Source organism: Rhinatrema bivittatum, chromosome 9 (assembly GCF_901001135.1).
Source record: "Rhinatrema bivittatum chromosome 9, aRhiBiv1.1, whole genome shotgun sequence".
NCBI lineage: Eukaryota > Metazoa > Chordata > Amphibia > Gymnophiona > Rhinatrematidae > Rhinatrema > Rhinatrema bivittatum.
Window position 1 is genome coordinate 222832328 of NC_042623.1, and position 25972 is coordinate 222858299.

The 25972-nt window shown below is 49.4% G+C and overlaps 1 protein-coding gene across 1 annotated transcript in view; it reads right to left on the reverse strand.

Annotated features, from left to right (window-relative positions):
• The window catches only part of LOC115098835 (rRNA 2'-O-methyltransferase fibrillarin-like), a 198835-nt gene that overhangs the window by 87986 nt on the left and 84877 nt on the right, over positions 1–25972 (reverse strand). Inside the window, 2 exon segments of the mRNA XM_029615833.1 lie at positions 3860–4030; positions 6961–7055. Of these exon segments, the coding sequence (XP_029471693.1) occupies positions 3860–4030; positions 6961–7055 (266 nt within the window).

Here is a 25972-nt window from a genome sequence, read left to right on the forward strand (position 1 = left end):
TCAGAGGCTTGCATCTGTCATGAGGACTAACCAGTTCGGTGGGGACAGGCTTACACCCTTGCTTTGGTGAACTTTCTGTAGCCACCACTGGAGCCAAGAACATACTTGGTGGAGGCGAATCGCGTAGTCTTGAGACAGTGGGTTCCAATGTGACAAGCAGAGAGAATTGGGAGTGGCCGCATGCGTGCCCTCGCCCATGGTACTACTTCCAGGGTTGACGCCATCAGGCAGAGGACCTAGAGAGATAGCTCCACACCTTGGGGCACATTGTGCTTGTCAACTGGCACACTTGGCACATCAGCTTCCTTATCCTCAAGGGGGGGAGGAAGACTTTGTCCTGCTTGGTGTTCAACTGGACTCTCAGGTACTCTAAGAACTGGGAGGGCTTGAGGCTGCTCTTGTCCATGTTCACGACCCAACCAAGTTCCTGAAGCAGGGACATGACTCTGCTGGTCAGCTGAAGACTCTCTTCCAACAACTTCGCCCAGATCAGTCAGTTGTCTAAGTAAGGGTGCACCAGGCTTCCTTCTTTCCTCAGTGGCAACCGCCCCCAGAACATTGTCCAAAATTATGGTGGTCAACACGACCACCATAATTTTGGACAATGTTCTGGGGGCGGTTGCCAGGCTGAAAGGCAACGCCCGGAATCAATAATGGCGGCACAGTACTGCAAAGCGTAGGAAATGCTGGTGGTCTTGATGGATTGGAATATGAAGGCACGCCTCCGAGAGGTCCAGGGAGGTTAAGAACTCTCCCAGTTGTACGTTCATTATGACAGAGTGCAGAGTTTCCATGCGGAAGTGAATTATCCACAGACGACAATTGATGCTCTTGAAGTCCAGGATGGGGCAAAATGAACCCTCCTTGGGTATGATGAAATAACGCCCAGTATTTTCCTGGGATGTGGATACCGGAGTTATAGCCTTCAAACTAAAGAGCCTTATCAACGTAGATTCCACTGCCAGTTTCTTGTGCTGGGAGTGGCAAGGTGACTTCATGAACATGACCAGAAGGATGCTGCGGAATTTCAGAGTATATCCTTCTCATATGATGTCCAGTACCCATTTGTCTGACATGATCTCGAGCTACTGCTGATAGAAGAGGGATAGTCAGCCCCCTATCTCCTCTCCCGTGGATGAGTTGGCCAAACCTCATTGGGAAGTTCGGGCCGAACCAGAGCCCAAACCAGTCCCTTTTTTTGGTTGTCTGCTCCAGGAGGACTAAGACCTTCCTGAGGGTTGAACTGTCTGAATTGACGGGTGTCTGTAGGGCCGAAAGCGCTGAGCACCCCTGGTCCAACCCTTCAAGGGCGAGAGGCACTGCAACCTCTTTTTCTTATCTTCCAGTGGCCACGGCATTGAAGATTGACCCCACTTACTGGCCAACCTTTCCAATTTGCTTCAGAATAGAAGGGATCCCTTAAAGGGCATTTTTGTGAGGTCTGTCTTAGATGTCGCATCCGCTGACCAATTTCGCAGCCATAGTTGTCTTCTGGCTGCGAAAGTACAAACTAGGTCAGAGCCTGCATCCGCTAGAAAAGCCATGGCGGGCTCCATCACCTCTCTGGAATGCGCCCCTGAGCCATCTGCTTCTCTCAAGAGAAGCAGGCACTAGCGAGCCACCAGGGGACAACAGGAAGCAATCTGAAGTGCCATTGCCGTTATGTCAAAAGCTTGCTTTAAGGATATACTCCAACCACCTGTCATGCGCATCCTTCAAGGCCGCTCCTCCTTCCACGGAGATGGTTGTTTGTTCGAAAAGGTGCAGACCAGGGCATCCATCCAATTTGGGGAAATGCAGGCATTCTCTGGCTGTTGGGTCTGGAGGGTACAGAGCCTCCAATGCCCAACCTCCTTTAAGGCTGGCTTCTGGGGTGTCCCATTCCCGGTCAATCAATTCCTGGATGGCTTCCAGCACTGGAAAATAGCAAGAGGTTTTCCGTAGAGACACCAGGATGGGATTCTTCTTTGGTTCCGTCATAGGGTCCATGCTGGGGACTCCCAGAGTTTTCAGGGTCTGGGAAACTAGGGCTGGCAAATCATCTCTGTGGAAAAACCGTAACATGGTCCGGTATGGCTCCAAGCCTGGAGGGATTTTCCCATCCTCTAATGAGTATGCACCCCCTTCGTCGTCCGTAATGTCTGGGCCCCCATCAGGGATACCCTTGGTAAGACAAGGCATGCTGATAGGGCTGGGAGGGCGAGGCCTTCTTGGCTGGGGCTCAGTCCAGGCAGGGGCAGGAGCTAACTGCGACGAAGTCTTGAAGGCCTTGAAAAACTTCCACCCAAGAAAAGGCCGCTAGGTCCACGCCTAGCCCAGAGAGAACTAGGGCAGGTGCCGCAGATTTGCCCTCTCCCAAAGTGGATGCAGCCCCAGGATTTCTTAGATCCGGGATGCTCCCGGATAAGATTGTGGCTGACCCATCTTCTGAAAGGGAGAGACCAGGCTAGAAGTTCTGGTCCAATCCTCCCCAGGCCTCCTCACAATGCTAAGACAGAAAGGATTCCAGGTAAGACTGTGTAGCCCTAATGTGGCAGGCAGCACAAATGAGTGTCGCTTGTGCTTCTTTGCTGCTGGAGCCATAATAAACTGTAACTTAAGTGCCGGCCGGCTGAACGTACGAGTCGGGCGTGTACAGATCCGATGCACGCAAGTGTAGGCACCCTTAAGTGCGAACGTACGCGTCCGGTTGTGCACGAGCATGCACGGGAACTTATGCGTGCAGGTATGCATGCGGGTATGTGCCTGTTAGGCGCACAACAGGGCTGACCTGCATCGCGCATTCCAATGATCTATGGGGGGAAATTGCGCCGCACAAAACCATGCACAAGATAGTGCCGCTGCGGCCTGCCATGTGGAGTGCCCACCGAGCTTGAAGCGGGGCCTAGCCCATCGGGGGGGAGGGGCGCTCAATCCACTCGGAAACCCCCTTCCTTTGCCCTAACGGGACTGGGAATGTTGTCAGTACGCACGCCGAGCAAGGAGACCAGAGGAAAGACTTACCGAAGCCCTTCCACGCCTCCGAATCAGAGGAGTTCTTCTTTACTTACCTGGTCTCAGCGCTTACCGGCTGAGTACGCAGATTGTTTCCGGCTGCAGGAGGAGAGGGCTTTGGCCGTCACCGCCATGCTCGGCTTCCTGCACCCACTGCTTTCAGCTGCTTCAGCAGCAAAGTCCACGCTGGGAACCAGCTACCAGACCAAGGCACACCTCTGAGGGATCTTGGAAATCGCCTCAGAAATTCTGAACTGGGAGAGAGACCTTTAGGCATCACTGCAGGAGAGCGGAGCTCGAGCTTTCTCCAATTTAAAGGTAAATTTTCTTCTAATTAATACTGCAATCCCGCTAAACCACCAATGCTTGTGTAGGGATAGCACATCCACATCTGCTAGGAGAGAGATACTGGATGGCTGAGGTCACTGAAGGGGTATATCTAAGGTGACGTCAGTTTTGAAACCTGACTCTGTCTCTATCTGCTGGCAGGGGACCATAATCCATTGCTCCTGAGCCCATTTGGCTACATTCTTACAAAGAATTCTTAAATTCTAACTTTTCCTCTGGCTAATTATGTTTATACAAACAGACTTACAAGTTCATACTGATGTCTGTACATGTTCTGCTTTGTTTAGCTATGTGTCTACCCTATCTTTATAATATGGAAAAGATGTCAGGTGGGGGGGGGGGGGGCTAAAACATTGAAAGCACAGCATGCAAACACACCAGAAATGCCTACAAAAAGAACTGACTGTACAAGGAAAAACTGCTGTGTTCTGTCAAAATAATGAGTAATTCCCTCCCCGAACACCATGAATATGGAAAAAGCAAACATCAGTGAAGTAAAGCACTAAAATATACATACCGGCCCAACTAAGTCAGACACATGTGATACAGTAGTGCCAGATGCAGCTCCTAAATACAACACTTTGGCACCAGGTTTCATGTGAATATTATCCACTCCTCCCAGAATTGCAGCAGCAAGTTTTGAGCGGAAGGGATTCCATGCTCTGTATTCAATTTTGTTCTCTCCCTCCTGAAATGGGAACAGAGTTAATATTCAAAGAGAAGGCAGCACCAATTAATTTAACATTAATAAGGGCTCTGGACAGTCAAGGGTATTGTTCATTCCCTGTCAAAACCAAGGTACTTGGGGCATGGGAAGTCACAATACCACCAAGCCCAGGATGCTTATGAAAAGCATAAGACACTTCCTTTCTGTTCTGTGCACCTCATATCTAATCCCACCCTTGATGTACGAAGCACAAAAGTCTTGTTTCCCCTGAAAAATGTGATCTATTTATCCCAAGTAGATCTGGGGAAAAGGCACAAATTATCTTTCTTGTTCTGTTATTCCCACAAGTGTTTGATATCTTATGCTTAAGTCAGTTATGTCATTTTTGAACCAGACCTTTGGACTTTACTTGACATGAAGAAATGTATTTTTGTAGCCACAGGATGGACTGGGGAAGGTTGAGAATTTATCATATGCCATAGTGGGTTGCTACTGCCATTTATCTTTTTTTTTTTTTTTTTTTTTTTTTTTAATAGTTCTCCTTTGTCATCTACTTTTTTTTTTTTTTTTACCTCCCCCATGCAATTATATTATGGGCTGTCAGCAAGAATTTTTGTAATTTTTGTTTTTATGATAATTGTACATTTAAATCTTGGCTTTTTCTTTCAACAAGTTTTGTCTTGTGTAATTGTGACATAAAATAAACAAAAGTTTAAAAAATAAAAACGCTCCTCTACACTGGTTACTGCTTCTGAGGCAATGGAGGCACTATTTTTAACAACTGATTCTGAGGAAGAATCTGGTCTTGGATTCCCTGAATCAAAAACTGAAGAGCTAGTAGCTGAAGAAAATTTGGGAGGTTTATTCAGTAGCGCCTTAGCCTCCAGTACAGTGATGGGGGAGATAGTTACTGACAGTAGTGAGAGCAACCCCTAGGAAGAGCAGGCAGCATAGGTAGAAAGTATAAGTGATACCTTCGGCACAGTTCTCCCTCAACCTTAACTCCAGTGCCAGCATCAGTCCCCAAGTATATATAGAAGAAATCATGGAAAACATCCCTGATCTGGAGGCATTTTAAAGTTAGGGAGGACCTGCATTTTGCTTAATGATTTCACTGCCATAAAGATATCAATAAAGGGAAAAAAGTGAGGCATCTGACAATGCTGGTATGCAGCATCACCCTCTAGTACTGGCATCAGGATAGGATGGCAGTACTACCCTGGGGACCCCCTCTGACACTCAGAGGAAAGGGGTTGAAGAAGAAAAGACTTTTCCCTAAACTGATCCCATAGCCCCCTTCCCACCAGTCAGGTGGCAGGCCAGCAGCCCCTCTGCCATGAGTCCACAGAGACAACCAACCATAGAGGAAATGAGGTGGTGTTCCATACCACTGTCCTGAGGCAAAAGGCAAGCAGCATCTAAAGCAGTAACAAAGAGCATCGGGGATATGACTGCCCTAGATGACCACCCCTGCAGGTAGCACAGAACATGGGCTTTAAGCACATGCTGTATGTGTTAGGCCCAAATTAGAAAGTCCCCTCCAGGACTACATTTAGTAGGCGGATTAACCCTACCTTTCATAACCAGTGCCTTAGTCACATTCAGGTGCAGCTGGTTAAAGTAAAGGGGAGTAGCGTGCATTTTACCAGTTATATCTCGACCAGTGTGAATGCTACACCTCTTATCTCTCCCTGATTCCTTGGCTGAGGCAAGGGCAGATAGCGGCTCTCGCGAAGACTGAGAATCGAGGTGCAGATGGGTTGTAGAATTTTAGAAAGCTGGCCGTTGGCTTGTTTGAGATTTTTCCCAGGCCAATCTGAAGCTCACTGTGCAGATCACATAGAAGTTGCTTGCTGTCAGCAGTAAAATGTTTAGAGAAGGAAAGACTATACATAGCAGAAATCATAATGAAGGTGCAGAAACTGCCAGAAATAGCTAACAGTAATATTATGCCTATTTTGGCTTCGCTCCACTGGCTGCCTATTCTCATACATGTGAAATTCAAAGTCTTCTTTTAATCCATAAGGCCTCAAAGTTCAGGAACTCCTGAATGCTAAACATGTACAGGCTCCCACATCCTTTGCATTCTTCTAGATGTTCCCTTTGTGAAATCTGCTGAGACTCAGGGAAAAAACATTTTCCATTGCTGGTCCAAGTCTTACCTGCGGAGGTATGCTTGACAACCTTTAGAGAGCATTTTAAGTTTTATTTACCTAAGCTTTTGAGCAAGGTTGAGGTTTGTGGTTTTTCAGTTAGTTCTCCAAATCATTTGCTGGAGCTCTTTATTTACAGCATTGCCAATTATTTCTGGTTTTCATTGCAGTGTGCTTTATCTCAGTAGCAGCTTTTATATTACTTTGGCTCTGTCTTCTGTTGTTGTTTATGTACCATGTTTATTATTAATGATTATTTTATGAATTTTTTTATTGTAATCCACCTAGAATTGTAGATACTGTGTGCTGTAAGTGCCTAAATAAAAAAAATAAAAAAAGTTATGGGGAACTAGCCAATTCCACGGCAATGGGCAAATTTTATGGCCTTTGCTGCAACATCATGGAATACCAGGAGCCCTGCTAATACTACTACCTAGAAAGAAACAAAATATGACTGAGAGAACAAACTGCAAGAAAAATGTGTCCTGCCAACAGAGAAGAATGCATTCAACTGCTGCAGCAGATAAAAATGGACTGAGGGGGCTCCATGAAGTGATATGCACATGGCAAAATCCTAAGCATGGCAGAGAAAGCCTGGAAAGGTTCTTCCACAACTTCGAGATTATCCGTGCTGAAGTTATCAGATGACATCATCCATTTGGGTGTCTGCTGAGAAATGCTTGGAAATTTTGGAATAAGTCACCATCACATCATCAATTTTTACAGTGGCCTCATGACTCATCCTTGCTTCAGTACTAAACCACAATATTTAAAAAAAAACAACGGAGAAACACTTACCTCCACAGACATTCTCTTCTCTCCATACACAGACTCCCCAGGAACCAAATTTTTTGTTACCAAGGCATCTTCTTTCCCTCTGCAAATAAAAACTCCTGTAGACAAGCAATGAACGCCAGATAAAATGTCACACAAATTGCCCTTCATATAAGTTTCAAGCACTTCTGTAAATACACAGTACTATGAATACATCACACTACCTTCTCCATGCAATAAAGTCACAGTACATTAAACTTTAGTTTATTATTTCACTTGTTTTAAGAATTTTCATTTCTAACAATTTGTGCTTCTTCATGGAACTAAAGCAACAGTGACTCATTTGCAGCTTACTTCAAATTTGCCTGGCAGCTATAGTTATAGCCGCAGCAAAAAATGGAACAAACATGGGCACCAGATCACCCTGGCATCTAAACTTTGATATCTGGCACCTGCCCGGAAGGAAGCGCCACCAGGGGTCCGTCACAGCACAAGCCAAGAGTGGAGGAGTCACTGCTGATGTGCCAAGGCCAAAAAGAGCCACCGTTACTATTATCCTTGGCTCAGCTGCAGTAACTCAACTTTGGGCCCAGGCGAGGAAACGAAAAAGCTGTGGAACTACAGAACAAATGCAGCAAGGAAGGGGAGGTGAGGCAGCTGAAAAAGGCAAGTAGTTTGGGGGTGGGAGAGAGAGTGGAGAGCAGCTGGGAGGTGAAAGCAGAAGGAAGGAAGCAGCTTGGGTAAGAAAATTCAAATGAAAGAACAGAGCATTTGGCGGAAAGGAAAGAACAGAAGCCTGATGTGTGTAGGCCGAAAGGGGTCTGAAGAAAGTCAAAAGTAGGCAAAATACAAAGCAAAATAAGCAACAACAAAAAAAAAAAAAGCAAAATAAACAAAAAAAGCAAAATAAATATAAAAATGGACCAAAATGCAAAACAAAAGTAAAAAAAGTGTTCTCTAGAAATGTGTGGCTGGCTCCCAAATTTTCTGTATATTTTTCCACCCTTAGTCACAGCTCCTAGTTTCCTCCAGCAAGTTTCTGAAATTTGATAGCACATGTAAATGTAAATTTTATTTTTCTTTATTAACAGTTATATTCTGACCTCTCGTGTCTAGAAAGTCTTTTTTCTTTCAGTTTCTGCTAACTAGGGGAAGGATCTTAATCACTATGGAGAAGGAAAGAGGTGGATCGGGAATATGAGGTGAGGAGGAAAGAAGAATGGCAAGCGGGGGGAGGTAGGACTGGCAGAGTGGGGAGAAAAGGAGGGCACCATCTGAGGTACAAGTTTAATGAAAAAAAATTTTGTATATGGTAGACAAGTCAAGTGCTGACCCTCTCACCTGGCCCTTCCAACCATGACCCTTCACACACATACACTCACCCCCCCTCATTCATCCCCCTAACTCCTGCCACCCCCACCACACATCTCCGAAACCTCACCTCCATTTTTACTTCCTTTTCTTACACAAATCCCATATCCCTGCTGATTATAAACATTTGGTGCATATACATTACAGAGAATCACTTTTTGCTGGTTACACAATCCCTGGACAATGATGTAACAGCCTTCCGGTTCTTGCCATACCCTCTCCGATTGGAAAGGCAATTATTTATGAATTAGTATTGCAACACCTCTTCTCCGCGATTTATAGGAAGAGAAAAAACATTGTCCCACCCAGTCTCTTTTCAGCTTAGCATGCTCACCCGCTGATAAATGAGTTTCCTGGAGGAACACCACGTGCGCATTCATGCACTTAAATGCCATCAAGAGCTTCTTTCTTTTGATGGGGGAATGAATGCCATCCAGATTAAGAGAAGCAAATTTTAGTGCAGCCATAGCATTAGAGTCCTATAGGCCCAGCCCCAGCGAGTTGTCCAAAGAAAGTGTCATTGCTGAGAATCCCTTGGCTCCCCAGCCTGAGCCTCCAGGATCATATGGAAACATCGTGTACCCTACTACGTCATTGTCCAATATAGACTGTTCCCCTTCCAAAAATACATGTGCCTCTCCTAGGGATTCCTTCTGTCCCATCTTGGTCCCCGACATCCACCCCCATACACACCATGCAAACCATACATACCAGCTAGCAATCCATTCACACTCACAGCTTGCGGTTTGCAACCGTAGGAGGCCCAGAACTCCAACATACCCCTATATCCGAGGCATGCCGAGGTTCTCCTCCACCCCCTTCCCCCCTCCAATTTACATTGAGAATATGTAATTGAGACTACAAATGCGAAACATTTCATGATAACCTTGTAACTGTTGAGAACTTAAAAGGCTGAAACTGTGACATTCAGATGTCACGAGCCCTCTCCAAGGGCCCCCCATCCAGAAAGACACGCGCGAACCAGTACACGCAAATATTGAACAAAATACTGGATAGAATGTCTAAGAAGCAAAAACACTGGCTCCAAGCCAACACGAACTTTGAGCAATCTCAAGGTGTAGATTTCCCGCTGTTCAACGAGATCAACCAAAGCTGAGCAGATCTCTCCTCTGAGTGATGTCTACTCATCTACTCCCGCTCCAGGGTGCGCCTCCAGAGCCAAGGTCGCCAGGAATGCAGATGCATCATTGGGTTTCACAAAGAAGAGTGTCTTATTATCATGGCGTATCCGTAACTTGGCCGGATAGAGCAATGCAAACGAGATACCTCTCTTATGCAGTTCAGTGCACGTAGGCGCCATTGCTCTCCGCTGCATGGCGACCGCCGTTGAGAAATCATTAAAGAGCAAAATGCGATGCCCTGCATATTCTATCACAATTGAGGATACACGTCATGACAGGCCGTGGTCTATTATCCCCGTCCCGAGGAGGGCCTATCCGATGAGCTCGCTCGCAGCGTAATTGGCCTACTAAAGAAGTCACGCCCAAATGATTGGGGAACCAGTCCTCTATAAGATGATACAACTGAGTCTTTTACAGTTTCTGGAATGCCGACCAGTTTGATATTATTCCTTCGATTTCTGTCTCCTGATCATCTATCCGGGTCAGGAGTACGGCCTGCTGCTCTGGAAGTAGTTGAACCTGTCGTTATGCAGTTAACAGCCTTTCATCCTGATCACTGATCCTTTGCTCCATGCCGTCCATCTGTTTGGCCTACCCTTCCAGAGTCCCTTTTATAATCGTCCATCATAGTCTGCAGTCTGATGAGCCTCTCATCCAGCGCTCCCGAAACCCGGGACGAGATTTGCAGTAAAACATCCTCCGACACTGAGGTGAGTTGCCTCGCACCCTCTGCATTGGTAGCCATTTTGGCTGCGGGAATTCCTCGCTCGATGCAAGCCCGGGAACTCCGATGGCCCATTCCGTGTGTTCCCCACGCTAGGCTGTGCCAAAGCGCATTGATCTATCGGCACTGGAAGGGCTGATCTTCTTACAGCTATACACAGTGAAATCTGCAGTTGATTCAGCTTAGGATAAGAAAAGTGAAGATATGGAGAAGTGACAAAGCCTGGTATGCAGTCGGCAGGCGAGAGACACTGGTGGATCCGAGCAGCGGCTTACAGCAACACGCATTAGAATCAGCAAGTGTGACAGCTGGTAGAAAAATTGCAAGAGAGAAGATGAAGGGGCTGTGCTCACTATTCTGCCATCAAGCTAGGAGGCTGCATCTTCAAAAATATTCTCCAACCCAGCTAACCCCTCCAAAGCTGAGAATTCTTCGGCAGCCAACCAAGACCCAGAGATCCAAGATGTGAACGCGATTAGATAGCCGCCATCTTAGCCATGTGGCTTTTAGTGGAATCTAGCTCTGCTTTCTGGGTCCCTCACCACCGCAGCCCCGATCTTCTGCTGCCCCAACACTCCCAGAGCAGTCTGGCTTCCTCTCAGATCTTTTCTTTTTACACAAGCGATCGACCCCAGAATCGCCGGCACAGCCAAATATTTATTTCTTACATTTTCATCAGGCAGCCGCCATTTTGGGCGCATGAGGTGGGGATCCGATGCGCGAGGTGCTTGCTATCCGCTCCCGCGTTCCACGCTTCAGAATCGAGGGCTGGGATGTGTGAGCAACCCCTCCTTAAAAGCCTGGACAAAATCGCTGCCGTTTCAGCCCTTTTTGGGGGGGGGAGAAACAGAAGGGAGCCGCAGAGCTCACACTGCCGACTCCCTTGCAGATGACGTCATCACCGGAAGTCCATATACCTGGTTCTTATCTTCCAGATCCTTACATCTGTCAACTGGATACGGCTTTCCCCTTGTGTAGAATTGAAACACACACACACACACCCCCCCAGTACTCCAGGAATTGAAAAGGTTATAAGTTGCTCTTGCGAAATTGAAAAATCAGCCCAAGTCCTGTAATAAATGCATCACCTCAGCCATTGCCAATTTACTTTCCTTGGCTGACTTCGCGGAGATCAACCAATCGACCAGATACAAATGCATTAAAATACCTTTTCTATGCAGCCACCACCACAACCATTACCTTGACAAAATATCTTGGAGCCATATCAACAGGAGAAAGCTTGACACTAAAAGTGATCGGGATATATAGATATGCCTCTGTCAGATCTAACATTAAAAACTCTCCTAGTCGCACTGCTACTATAACTGACATCAGAGTCTCCACCCAGAAGCTGAACACCTTCAGAGCTTTGTCTACCTGCTTCAGTTCAGAATAGGGCAAAAAGTATCCCGAAATAAACAAAGTACTGAATCTGACTCCAACTCAGACCACCATCCCTATAAGCGGCAACCACAAAAATGCCATCTACAGGGCTTTCTTTTCTGAATGGAGTGATAAGGGGAAACCATAAAGTGTCTGAAGTGGGAGCTGTAAGAAGATTATTTTAGGGAGCTGGTTAAGATTTCCAAAAGACTTTGTAATGTGAAAGTGGGGTTAGCTATGGCTCAAAACAATCCGCAATACACTGATAAATGTAGATCAGTATGTACATCACGCATGGCTTAGCACAGCTTAAACATAATGGAGAAATTACTTACCAGATAATTTCGTTTTCCTTAGTGCAGACAGATGACTCGGGACCAATGGGTATAGTGTAACTCCTGATAGCAGTTGGAGACGGATCAGATTTCAATCTGACGTCAGCCCTAGTACATATACCCCTGCAGGAAGGGCAGCTCTTCAGTATTCTCCTTGAAAAGCATTGTGGATATATGTGTGATTGACTAATTTGAATAACTTGAATAACTTCATAACTTGGTTAAACTTTATAACTTGATTAACTTGATCTGGTTGAATTGGCTATAACCGGAGACCGCCAGTGCCCTCAACCAGGAAACGTCGACACCCGGTTGGATGGGTGTCCTAAATTAAGGAAAGCATGGCTTACACATGAATCATTCAAGAATTCCATGAGTAACGGGCAGCCGAGGGTGGGATGCTGAGTCCATCTGCCTACACTAAGGAAAACGAAATTATCAGGTAAGTAATTTCTCCATTTCCTAGCGTGTAGCTACTCCCGAACCGGGTGGGAGGCTGCCCGTGACCCACTTAGTACTGCCCTCGCAAATGCCGTGTCCTCCTGAGCCTGAACATTCAGGCGGTAAAACCTGGAGAAGGTGTGGATGGAGGACCATGTCGCCACCCTGCAAATCTCGGCAGGTGACAACATCCTGGTTTCTGCCCAAGACACTGCCTGGGCTCTAGTGGAATGGGCCTTGACTTGTAGAGGTGGCAGCTTGCCTGCTTCTACGTAGGCCACCTTGATGACTTCTTTGATCCAGCGGGCTATGGTTGCCAGCGAGGCCGCTTCCCTTTGCCTCTTCCCGCTGTGAAGGACGAATAGGTGGTCCGTTTTTTGTGCGGTTTCCGACATTTCCAGGTATCTGGATAGGAGTCTGCCAATGTTGAGGAGTCTGTCGATGTTGAGGCGTAGACTTCGAGCCTTTTCCGAATTCTTAAACTATTCTGGCGATGGTAGCGAGATGGTTTGGTTGAGATGGAAGTCTGACACCATTTTGGGAAGGAACAAATGGACCGTGCGTAGCTGGATGGTTCCCGGGGTGAGCCTGAGGAACCGCTCACGGCAGGACAGTGCTTGTACTTCTGAAATGCGGCAGGCTGAACAAACTGCCAGCAGGAAGTCTGACTTCAAAATCAATAGTCGAAGAGACAGTCCACAGAGGGGCCTGAAGGAGGCTCCTGCTAGGAAATCCAGTACCAGGTTAGGGTTCCAAAGAGGTACCGGCCACTTTAGGGGTGGGCGGATGTGTTTGACTCCTTTCAGGAAGCGTGAAACGTCCGGGTGAGAGGCTTTGCTTTCGCTCTTGGTGCCGTAGCATGACAATGCGGCCACCTGTACCTTGATGGAGTTGAGGGACAATCCCTTCTGTAACCTGTTCTTAGGAATTCCAAGATCGCAGGAATTTTGACTGAGCGTGGTATGATGTCGTGGTCTTTGCACCATACTTCGAATACTCTCCAAATCCTTATGTACGTTAGAGATGTGGAGAACTTGCGTATTCGGAGTAGTGTGTCGATTACAGCCCCCTAGTATCTGCTCTCTCTCAGGCGAGCCCTCTCAATGGCCAGACCGTAAGGGAGAATCAAGCTGGGTCCTCGTGGAGGATCAGCCCTTGTTGGAGCAGGTCTCTGTGTGGAGGCAGTGGCGGGGGGGGGGGGGGGGGGGGGGCCCCTGCCAGTAGTCTTCTCATGTCTGCGTACCACGGTCTTCTTGGCCAGTCCAGGGCCACTAGAAGTACTAGTCCCCTGTGTAGCTGTATCTTGTGAATGATTGCGCCTAATAGGGGCCACAGCGGGAAGGCGTATAATAGAGTCCCCTGTGGCCAGGTCTGTACCAGGGCATCGATCCCCTGAGACTGAGGTTACCGCCTGCAGCTGAAGTACCTGGGTACTTGGGCGTTGGACCGGTTTGCCAGAAGGTCCATGTCTGGTGTTCACCGGTTCACTATCATTTGGAATGCTGCGGTTGACAGCTTCCATTCTCCTGGGTCTAGACTTTCTCTGCTGAAGTAGTACGCCGTGATGTTGTCTTTCCCGGCGATGTGGACGGCCGAGATCTCCTGGAGATTCACTTCTGCCCATGATATTAGGGGGTCTATTTCCAGAGACACCTGTTGGCTTCTGGTTCCCCCCTCACGGTTGATGTAGGCCACTGTTGTGGCGTTGTCCGACATTACTCTGACCGCTTTGTCTGTGACCGAACCGTAAGCAGGCTAGTCTGACTGCCTGTGCTTCTAGGCGATTGATGTTCCATCCCGACTCTTCTGCGTTCCACTGCCCTTGGGCGGTTAGCTCCTCGCAGTGTGCCCCCCATCCTTGTAGGCTGCCGTCTGTGGTGAGCAGGGTCCAGGATGGTGAAGATAGTCTTGTTCCCTGGCTCAGGTGGCTGACCTGCAGCCACCATTGTAGCTGGGTCCAAACTCTGCCCGAGAGTTGTAGACGTACGGCGTAGTTCTGGGACAGTGGATTTCATCTCGATAGAAGTGAGCGCTGTAGGGGTCTCATGTGAGCTCGTGCCCATGGCACTACCTCCAGTGTGGATGCCATGAGACCGAGGACTTGTAGGTAATCCCATGCTGTGGGGCAAGGTTCGCTCAGCAGGATTAGTAACTGGTTCGTCAGTTTTGATCTCCTTGTGGAAGTCAGGCTGACCTTGTCTTCTTTGGTGTCGAATCGGACTCCTAGGTATTCTAGAGACTGTGAGGGCTGCAGACAACTCTTGTTTGCGTTGATCACCCATCCTAGGCTCTCCAGAAGAATTTTGACTCTGTTGGTTGCCTGGTGACTTTCCTCTGGGGATTTCCCCCTGATCAGCCAATCGTTTAGGTAAGGGTGTACGAGGATTCCTTCCTTCCTCAGTGTTGCCACCACCACCACTATGATTTTGGTGATCGTCCAGGGTGCTGTGGCTAACCTGAAGGGTAGTGCCCGGAACTGGTAGTGACGGTCCAGGATTTTGAAGCGTAGGAAGCGCTGATGTTCCCGATGGATCATGATGTTTAGGTAGGCTTCCGAAAGATCCAGGGATGTGAGGAACTCTCCCGGTTGTATCGCCCTTATTACAAAACGTAGGGTTTCCATGCAGAAGCGGGGAATCCTCAGGTGGCGGGTAACAGACTTGAAGTCCAGGATGGGCCTGAACGTCCCCTCTTTCTTGGGGACGATAAAATAAATGGAATTTTTATTTATTTTTTTATTTTTTTTTAAATTTAAAAAGTTTTTTTATATACCGCACATGGGGTCACTTACGTGTCCGTCTAGGCGGTTTACAATGGGGTTATGGCCTCGAGAGCCAGTAATCTGGTCAGTGTAGCTTCCACTGCCACCCCCTTGGAGGGGTTGTGGCAGGGGGATTCCACGAACTTGTCCGAAGGGGTTCGGAGAAAATCCAGGTAGTACCCCTCTCAAATGATGGTTAGGACCCACTTGTCCAAAGTTATCTCGACCATCTGTGGTAGAATAGGGCAAGTCTGCCCCCTATGGCTTCTTCCCTTGGATGGGTCGGCTGAATATCATTGTGGGTGGGGCCTGGACCTGAGCTGGTTCCCCTTTTATTGTGCTTGTTCCGAAAGGACTGTACCTGCCTGTAGGGCGGGGGCGCTTGATAATTGTTTTTGTATGGATTGAAGCGCTGTGAATCTCTGCCCCTGGAGGATTGGGGGAAGGGTCACTGGTTTCTCTTGCTTTTGTCCTCCGGTAGCCGTGGTAGTGGGGACTCGCCCCAACTATCAGCCAGTTTCTCTAGTTCACTGCCGAACAGGAGGGATCCCTTGAAGGGCATCCTTGTGAGTCTCGATTTGGAGGATGCGACAGCCGACCAGCTTCGGAGCCAGAGTTGTCTCCTGGCTGCCACAGCTGATGACACTCCTCTAGCTGCGGTGCGTACCAGGTCCAAAGCAGCATCCGCGAGGAATGATACTGCTGGTTCCATGGCTTCCCCAGGGGTATTGCTCCTGGTCTGTGATAGGTAGGCACGTGTCACAACAGTTCAGCAGGCCACTATTTGTAGGGACATAGCGGCGACGTCAAAGGACTGTTTAAGGATGGATTCCAGACGTCTGTCTTGCGTATCTTTGAGCGCTGCACCTCCCTCCACTGGGATAGTAGTGCGCTTCGAGACCGCGCAGACCATGGCATCCACTTTTGGGCATGTCAGGAGGTCTTTGGCCGCCGGGTCCAGAGGGTACATGGCTGCCATAGCCCGTCCCCCTTTGAATGCAGACTCTGGAGCAATCCATTCCAGGTCAATTAGCTGTTGAATGGCTTGTAACAGAGGAAAATGGTGGGAGGTCTGACGGAGTCCCTCTAGCAGAGGATTATTCTTAGGTTCCCCTGAGGCATTTGTGCCCGGGCTAGTGAGCTCCTTCAGGCTGCGGGTGACCAGGTCTGGAAGCTCATCCTTGGTGAAGAAGCGTCTCATGGTCCGGTGAGGATCCGTCCCCGGGGGGGTGGGGTTCCCCTTCCTCCAGGGGCTCTGATTCCTCCTCAGAGATGTCCGTGTCCCCGTAAGTGGGGCTTCTGGGTGGTGGATTCACTTCCCTGGGCCTAACGGGGCCCGGAGCATAGCGGGCCTCTGGTGAAGGCTGTGGCCGTGTTACCGGAGGCTCCATCTGCATGTGAACGAAGGTGTGCAGGCCTTTGAAAAATTCCACCCAGGAGATAGACGCTGGGTCTAAGCTAAGAGGCGCAGTGTCCCTGGAGGGCCCCGTTTGAGGGGGGGGGTCCCGTTGGGATTTGCTAGGTCCGGAGTACTTATTGAGGAACTAGCACTCAGGTCCGGATGGGGCTGGCCCTGGGTTTGATCCCGCAGGGCCTCCTCGCACTGGATACACAGGGCGTCGGCCTCTTTGTGTTATGCAGCTCTGATGTGGCATGCTGGGCAGAGGCCCTGAACCTTAAGCTCCTTTTCTGGTGGTGCCATGGACACAGACGCGTAAAATATCTTGTGCGTCGAATATGTGCGCGTGGACAGATGTGCGCGCTGGCGTGCGCACAAGTCGCAGTTATGCGCCTGGCCCAGTAAGCACGGGTTGCTTGCGTAACTTGTGCGCACTGCACTTGAACGTGTAACGTTGTGCGCACAAGTAATGTGCGCACGACTCGCCCTATGTGCATGGATCGAGACGGTGGGTAGGGCGGCGAACAGGGCAAAAATGGCGACGGCAACCACGCGGGCAATATGGCGACCACCTCGGAGGGTCCCCACGTGGGAGAGCCCTTGGCTCTAACCGGGGTCGAGCCCTGCTAGGGCGGATCAACCCGGTGGCACTGATCCCGGCCGGCGACCTGTGCGACTCCTCGAGCTTCGGAGACCGGAGTCTTTAAACAAGATGTCGACCTTACCTTGTCTCGGCGCTTCCCGGTTTCGTTTCGGGCGGTCTCCGGCTGCGGGTGGAGAGGGCAAATAACTTTACCGCCGTGCTCGTGGCTGCATCCACTGCCTCTCAGCCGTGCCCGAGATCGGGGGCTAGGTCCCCGCCGAGGGTCGGCCGCCAGACCGAGGCTCACCTCCGAGGGACCACGGAAATCACCTCGAGAATTCTCAACTGGGGGAGGGACCAGAGGGTGTCACCGCAGGGTTCATTGTTGAGGTTAGTTTTCTTCTTTTGGGTTTTCTCCATTAAATTTTGCTCTAACGCTGTGAGAGCGTGCAGATAGTCCCTAACAGTTATGGAGACGGAAAATACTAAAGAGCTGCACTTCCTACAGGGGTATATGTACTTGGGCAGACGCCAGATTGAAATCTGATCCGTCTCCAACTGCTATCAGGAGTACACTATTATCCATTGATCTTGAATCCATCTGCTACATGCTAGGAAAGAATTATTAAAGCCTGAGACACTCTCTCATCACACTGTCTCTAGTTGTTACTGATGAGTTGATAAGGTAGGAGGCAAGAGACATTTGGCTCCCCTAACATTTGTTGTTCTAAGAGATAAGGTTGATGAGAGCCAGCGTTCAGGAGACTAGTACAGGATATCTCCCTAACAGCCATAGCCGGAGTCATAAATCTTACTGAAACTGAGTTAATTGCTATAGCTTGACAACTCCAGATGGCTAATGTCAGAGCTATGGGTGCAAATTGAAACACCTAACTTGCAGACACTGGACTAAAGTCAGAGAGAATACGATATATAAAGCTGTGTGCAACGGCAAGTCATTGAAAAAGCCACGAACAAGACAACAAATAGTTGGTTCTATATGTGGAGTTCCCAGAATTGCAAAGTCCTTCGTTTCAAGAATACATGATTCTATAGCAAGGAAGACCTATTAAGAGATTATACTCTGTATAATACCTTTTCTTTATTATCTCTGTGATTGCAATCTTAATTTATTTGATTAATCTACGTAATGCCCACTGTGGTGATGTGTGCTTGTACTGATATTCATTATGATATTGTTTCTCTTTGCTGATTTCATAATATATTTACAACATTTAGTAAACTAAGTTTTGCTTTTACCAGATTGAGTGTAGAATGTTCTATGACATAATACATAACCACTCAGCCTAATTTTCACAGAATTCCTGATCTGAAGTAAAGTGGACTCATTTTCCGGTAAAAGGATGACAACTGTCTGCCTAGCCTTTATACTGGACAGCAGTGTCCAGCACCTTTATTGGAAGGTCTGGGAACTTCCAGACCACAGACACTATCCTTACTACCTCCCTTCTTGGAGTTCAAACAGGCCTAGAACCTACTAAAGGGTCTAACTGCGGACCACCCCCTACCTTCCCAGCAACATGTTTTAAATCCCTAAAGCAGCTCCTAGTTGGAGCTGGTCATAAAGTCCTCTTAGGATTGCCTTCAAGTAAGCTGGGAAATTTCTATTCACCTCGTGATTTCACCAGTTTTTGCAGATCTTCTCCAAAGGAAAATTAGTTTTTTACCTGATAATTTTCGTTCCTGTAGTACCACGGATCAGTCCAGACACATGGGTTTTGCCTCCGCACCAGCAGATGGAGACAGAGCAAGACCTGTCAGGCTCAGCCACATATAGCAGGGTGCCACCCACAGCCCCTCAGTCTTATGTAATGTCAAAGCAGAATGGAACAAACAACCAGACTACCTCTAAATCGCACCCAAGAAACAAAGACAAATTCAAACCCCCAACTGGAACAGAACTCCCAGAACCAAAGGAGAGAACCATACAACCAAATTAAATAAATGAATCCATCGAGCGGACTCTCCGTTACTTTAGAGCAGAAAACACAGACAAGGGCGGGTCCCTGGACAGATCCGTGGTACTATAGAAACGAAAATTATCAGTTAAGAAACTAATTTTCCTTTCCCTGAACGTACCCGGATCAGTCCAGACACCTGGGATGTACCAGAGCCAACTTACCGAGGGTGGGAACCAGAGAGTCCCGCTCGGAGTACTCCCTCTCCAAAACCACCTGAAGCTGCGGCCTGGACATCCAAGTGGTAATGTCTAGCAAAGAACATAAGAACATAAGAAATTGCCATGCTGGGACAGACCAAGGGTCCATCAAGCCCAGCAACCTGTTTCCAACAGAGGCCAAAAACCAGGCCACAAGAACCTGGCAATTACCCAAACACTAAGAAGAACCCATGCTACTGATGCAATTAATAGCAGGGGCTATTCCCTAAGTATAATTCATTAATAGACTTCTGCTCCAAGAACTTATCCAAACCTTTTTTGAACCCAGCTACACTAACTGCACTAACTACCTTCTCTGGCAACAAATTCCAGAGCTTTACTGTGCGTTGAGTGAAAAAGAATTTTCTCCGATTAGTCTTAAATGTGTTACTTGCTAACTTCATGGAATGCCTCCTAGTCCTTCTATTATTCGAAAGTGTAAATAACCGAGTCACATCTACTCGTTCAAGACCTCTCATGATCTTAAAGACTTCTATCATATCCCCCCTCAGCCGTCTCTTCTCCAAGCTGAACAGCCCTAACCTCTTCAGCCTTTCCTCATAGGGGAGCTGTTCCATCCCCCTTATCATTTTGGTTGCCCTTCTCTGTACCTTCTCCATCGCAACTATATCTTTTTTAAGATGCAACGACTTCCAAGTAGCCGCCCTACAAATTTCCTGAGGCGACACCTGTGAAGATTCCGCCCAAGAAGCAGCATGCAACCGCGTAGAGTGAACCCGAAGGCCTAATGGGACAGGTTTCCCCCGCATTAAATATGCCGAACCAATAGCCTCCCTTGAGCCACCGAGCGATCTTGGTTTTGGAAGCCGCGCCACCCCTCTTTGGACCAGTACACAAAAACAAAGAGATGGTCCGAGACGCGGAAAGGATTCGTAACCTCAAGATAGCGAAGGAGGACCCTGCGAACATCTAATTTCTGTAAATCTCTCGCCCCAGGATCCGTCCGCTCCCCTTAAGGAAAAGCGGGAAGCTCAATTGACTGATTCAAATGAAACGCCAACACCACCTTAGGTAGAAAGGAAGGAACCGTCCTCAAGGATACTCCGGAATCCGAGATCCGTAAGAACGGCTCCCTGCATGACAGAGCCTGCAATTCCGAAACTCACCTAGCCGAAGTAATCGCGACAAGAAACACCACTTTTAGTGTAAGATCTTTTAGCGTCGCCCACTTGATAGACTCAAAAGGCGATGAACACAAGGCGGAAAGTACACAATTGAGATTCCAGGACGGACAAGGATGATGCAACGGAGGACGTAAATGCTTAGCCCCCCGAAGAAAACGAGCTACATCCGGTGTAAAGCCAGCAACACCCCGTGTACCTTACCTCTAAGACAACCAAGCGTCGCCACCTGGACACGAAGGTGGCGGCGCTGGACAAGAGAGACCTTTAGAAAAAACAGCCTGAAGAAAGCTAGGACATCGGACACTGAAGCTCTCATCGGATCGACACTGAGATCCCTACACCAGTCTTCAAACACCGCCCAGACCCGAACGTAGGCTAAGGACTTAGACTGTTTCCTAGACCTCAACAAGGTGGCTACTACCACATCCGAATACCCCTTATTCTTCAAGCGTTGCCTCTCAAAAGCCATGCCGCGAAACAGAAGTGATCCGCTGCCTCCAAACAAACGGGGCCTTGATGAAGAAGAGCCGTGGACACCCCGAAAACGAAGGGGAGGCTCTACCGACAAGTGGAGTAGATCCGCGAACCATGGACATCTCGGCCATTCTGGCGCCACCAGAATCACGTCAGACGGATGCAGTTCTATGCGCCAAAGTACCTTGCCTATCAGGGGCCAGGGAGGGAACATATACAGTAAAACGTTTGTTGGCCAGGGAAGCACCAGCGCATCGACCCCTTTAGCCCCTCTCTCTCTCCGCCAGTTGTAAAACCGCGAAGCCTTTGCATTCTGAAAGGTGGCCATCAGGTCCATGTGTGGCGTGCCCCACCTTTTGCAGATGAGGTGAAACGCTTCCTCTGCCAGCTCCCATTCTCCTGGATCCAGATGATGCCGACTGAGGAAGTCCGCTTGAACACTGTCGACTCCGGCGATGTGAGACGCCGCAATGTTGCTGAGATTCCTCTCCGCCCAGCACATCAAACGTTGCACGTCCTTCGCCACTAGCTGACTCCTTGTCCCGCCCTGGCGATTGATGTATGCCACGGTAGTTGCATTGTCGAACAACACTCTGACCGCCTTCCCTCGAATCAGCGGGAGGAAGGATTGCAGCGCCAGAACTACCGCCCTGGTCTCCAAGCGATTGATGGACCACTGCGATTGAGCCCTTGACCACTGTCCCTGCACCGACCGTCCAAGACAGACCGCTCCCCAACCGGAGAGACTGGCGTCCGTGGTGACCACCGTCCAGTCTGGCATGACCAGGGATACTCCACACGTCAGATGATCCGACACCAGCCACCAGTGGAGACTGGCCCTCGCCTGGTCCGTGAGCGGAAGCGGAAGATGGAATTGTTCTGACACCGGCTTCCAGCGGGGAGAGCAAAGCTGATTGCAAAGGACATAGATAAGCGGAAGCCCATGAACCAAAGCTAGCGTGGATGCCATGGAACCTAAGACCACCTTCAGGTAATCCCACACCAGAGGGACCTGTAGAGACAATAAGTGTCTCACTTGATGCTGAAGCTTGACCACTCGCTCCTTGGAGAGAAACACTTTGCCCTGCCTCGTGTCAAATAGCGCTCCCAGAAACTCCAAGGACTGAGTGGGGGTCAAAAGACTCTTGGCAAGATTGATCACCCAACCGAGAGAGCGCAATAGCTGGAGAACCCTAGCAACTGCCTGCAGACACTGCATCTCTGACTTCGCCTGAATCAATCAATCATCCAAGTAGGGGTGCACCAGAAACCCTTCCCTCCTGAGCTGAGCCGCCACCACCATCACTTTGGTAAACATGCGAGGAGAGGTAGCGAGGCCAAAAGGGAGAGCTCTGAATTGATAGTGCCTTCCCAGAATGCAGAACCTGAGAAACCTCTGATAAAACGGCTGAATGCCTATATGGAGCTACGCTTCCGTGAGATCCAGAGAAGCCAGGAATTCGCCCGGACAAACTGAGGCGACAACCGACCGAATCGTCTCCATTTTGAAGCGTGGAATGCGAAGACACCTGTTGACCCTCTTCAAGTCCAAGATTGGTCTGAAAGTGCCCTCCTTTTTTGGCACTATGAAGTAAATGGAGTAACGGCCCTTGCGTTGTTGCCTGGGAGGCACAGAGGTTATCGCCCCCAAGTACTCCAGGTGCTGAAGAATGTCCCACACCGCTATTCGCTTCTCTTTGTACTTGCAAGGTGAGACGAGAAACTTGTCTGCAGGAATCCGTACAAAATCTAAAGCGTAACCTTGAATTATCACATTGAGGACCCACTGGTCCAACGTTATTTTGGTCCATTCCTCGACAAAAAGAGCCAACCTGGCTCCCACGTTTGGCACCGCTGGCGGAACCTGTCGAGAGGAATGGACCACACGATTTTCATTGGGAAGCCTTAGACCCCGTTCCCGAAGGAGGGCCACCTTGCTTCCCAAATCTTCTGCCACGAAAGGACTGAGGCCAAGACGACTGCCTTGAAGAGCTTGGACGGTAAGATGATCCTGAAGACCTCTGTGGACGTGACTTCCTGTTCCCCCGGAACAGAGTCCTATTGGACAAGGAGCTCCGAGACCTTGGCCTGTCCTCAGGGAGCTTGAATGCCTTGTTCTCTCAGAGTGATTGCATCAGGTCATCTATCTGTTTACCAAACAACAACTTCCCTTTAAACGGCAGGGAGCCAAGGTGAGCCTTAGAGGAACCATCCGCCGCCCAATTCCGAAGCCAAAGGAGACGGCACGCGGAAACTGCCGAGACCATGGATCTGGCCGACGTGCGCAGAAGGTCATATAGAGCATCCGCGCTGTAAGCGATCACCGCCTCCAAATGATTCGCCTGAGCAGCTTCCTCTTCTGAGAGATCAGCATTGGCCTGGAGCTGCTGGGCCTAGCGCAGGCCCGCCCTCAGGACAAAATTACTGCATATCGCTGCGCGGACTCCCAGAGCAGAGACTTCAAAAACTTTCTTAAGTTGGAGCTCCAACTTCCTATCCTGTATGTCCTTAAGTGCTGTAGCCCCCGTGACCGGAATAGTCGACCTCTTCGTCACGGCCGACACCGCTGCGTCCACTCTAGGGAGACGGAGAAGCTCCAAAGCGTCTTCTGGAAGCGGATAGAGTTTATCCATGGCCTTACTCACTTTCAGGCCCAACTCCGGAGTGTCCCATTCTCGAAACAGTATGTACGACACCAAAAAGTGGAATGGAAAAGCCACCGCCGGACCAGTAAGGCCCAACAACACCGGATCCATTTTGGCTCCCGGCCGGGACACCACTGGTGGAGCTTCCATGCTGAGCTCCTGAAGAATGGCCGGAATGAGCGGGGTCAGTTCATCCTTCCTAAATATCCATACCACCTTCGGGTCGTCACCGTCCACCGCAGGAGTGCTTTTGCTGGTACCAGATTGAGATGGCACCTCCCCTTCCGCCTCGCCGGGCCCCCCCCCCCCCCCAGGGGCCCCATGAGCGGGTCTGCCTCCTCCTGCGATGTGGACTCTGTGTCCGTGTCCTGAGAGACACACCGTAATGGACGCTTATCCTTGGGTGGGTCCGAGCCCCTCCGGGCCCTATCTCTGGATCTCCTCTTCCAGGACCTTGACTGCCGTCCCAGTCCCCCAGGGGCTAACTTCTTGCCTGCCTTCCTTCTAAACATCTTGTGCTTCAGTACCTTGTGCAAGAGAAGCGCAAAATCAGAAGGAAATGACGAATCAGATAAAGAGGATGCCTCTCCCAGGCTATCCTCTGGCACAGGAGACGCAGCCCCCCCCCCCTCCCCCCCGGGGCGCCCCCTCAGGACGGCCTCTGCTGCAGAGAAAGCGTGGGAGGCATTGTGCCATCCCCTATAGCCGTCCGCGTGGCATCTCGAAGTGAACCTAAAATGGCCGCCGTTCCCGCACTGAGCGGGAATGGCTCTGCACTGCCCTCAGCACTCGGCAAGACGCGCAGCAGCGAATGCGGTGTCCAAGACCAGCCCCCCCGACCGGCATCGGACGGCCCCTCACCGCCCGGAACGCAATTTGAACAGATCCCGTCGCGCGATAAGCGCAAGCGCGCCGAGCCACACGCACAGCAAGAAGACCCCTGTGGCATCTGCACTCACCGCCAGCAGACCAACGAACGAAAAGACAGCCCAGCAAGCGAAAGCGACAGAGAGTCGGCGCACAGGGAAAATAAAAACAGTTCTCTCTCTCTTTTTTTTTTTTTTTACTTGCTGCTGCTGTCCCTGGTTCTGAAACTCCTGTTCCAGTGGGGGTGAGTGAACCGGGCTCCCCAGTGTCACCCCCCAACGCTGCTAACCAGAAAAGGGCCGGGTCCTCGACCCTTAGCAGTGGCATCAACCAGGGAGGAATGGTCCCCTCAGAACCTTCCACCCCCCCCTGGGAGGCTCCCACAACGAGGGACTTTTTTTTTTTTTTCAAAATATTCTTTACCGAGGAATCCCCGAATCAACCTGACTACCAACTAACGAACACCAAAAACCAACTTTAACCCAGGGATGCCAGAGGCTGTGGCTTCTGCACCTGCACCATCTGCTGGAGACAGAGTAAGACTGAGGGGCTGTGGGTGGTACCCTGCTATATGTGGCTGAGCCCGACAGGTCTTGCTCTGTCTCCATCTGCTGGTGCGGAGGCAAAACCCAGGTGTCTGGACTGATCCGGGTACGTACAGGGAAAAAGAATTTCCCTTGAAGGGAAGAGAATCAACAATACCACTGTACACATCAGCTTGCAGCACCAAACCAGCAGCCTCAAATGCCTGCTTATGATTAGCCTCTGTCTTCCTATCCTGAGCATCCTTGAGGACAGACCCCCTTCCACAGAAAGTGGCAGCACAAACCATATCCATTTTAGGACTTTCCAACTTTCCCTTTCCTGAACCAGGAGGTGATGTTTTCTTGCCATAGTCTTATCCCCGTTAAAAAGCTGGCTCTGGGGCATCCATTACACAGAGATAAGAAAATTATTACTTACCTGCTAATTTTCGTTCCTGTAGTACCATGGATCAGTCCAGACCGTGGGTTATGTCCCCAATCCAGCAGATGGAGTCAGCACAAACTTTGAGGGGGCGTCACCCTATATACCACTACCCCCTCTGCAGGAGTTCAGTATCGAGTATATCAAAGCCCGAGTGGAAAAACAGAACCCCTTAGTGGATCAAGTTTCTAAATAATCGGCACCAAACGCCGTGCAACTATAATAACGAATGCAAAAACAGCAAGTCCCTACCAACAGGTAGGAAACATTGAACGCAGCGATACAACCTGTAGGGAACTGCGAAAAACAGTAGAATCTGAAAGAGCCATGAAGGACAGGCTCAGAGAAGATCCAGACTCAAAGAGGAGCCGAGCAGGCTGAGAAAACCCATACGCGGTGGGCGTCTGGACTGATCCATGGTACTACAGGAACGAAAATTAGCAGGTAAGTAATAATTTTCTTTTCCCTGTACGTACCTGGATCAGTCCAGACCGTGGGATGTACCCAAGCTTCCCTAAATCGGGTGGGGTCCTGCGAGGCCTGCTCGGAGAACCTGCTCGCCAAAATGCCCAGAGACTGGAGAGGCGAGATGTAGGCGATATTGCCTCGAGAACGTATGTA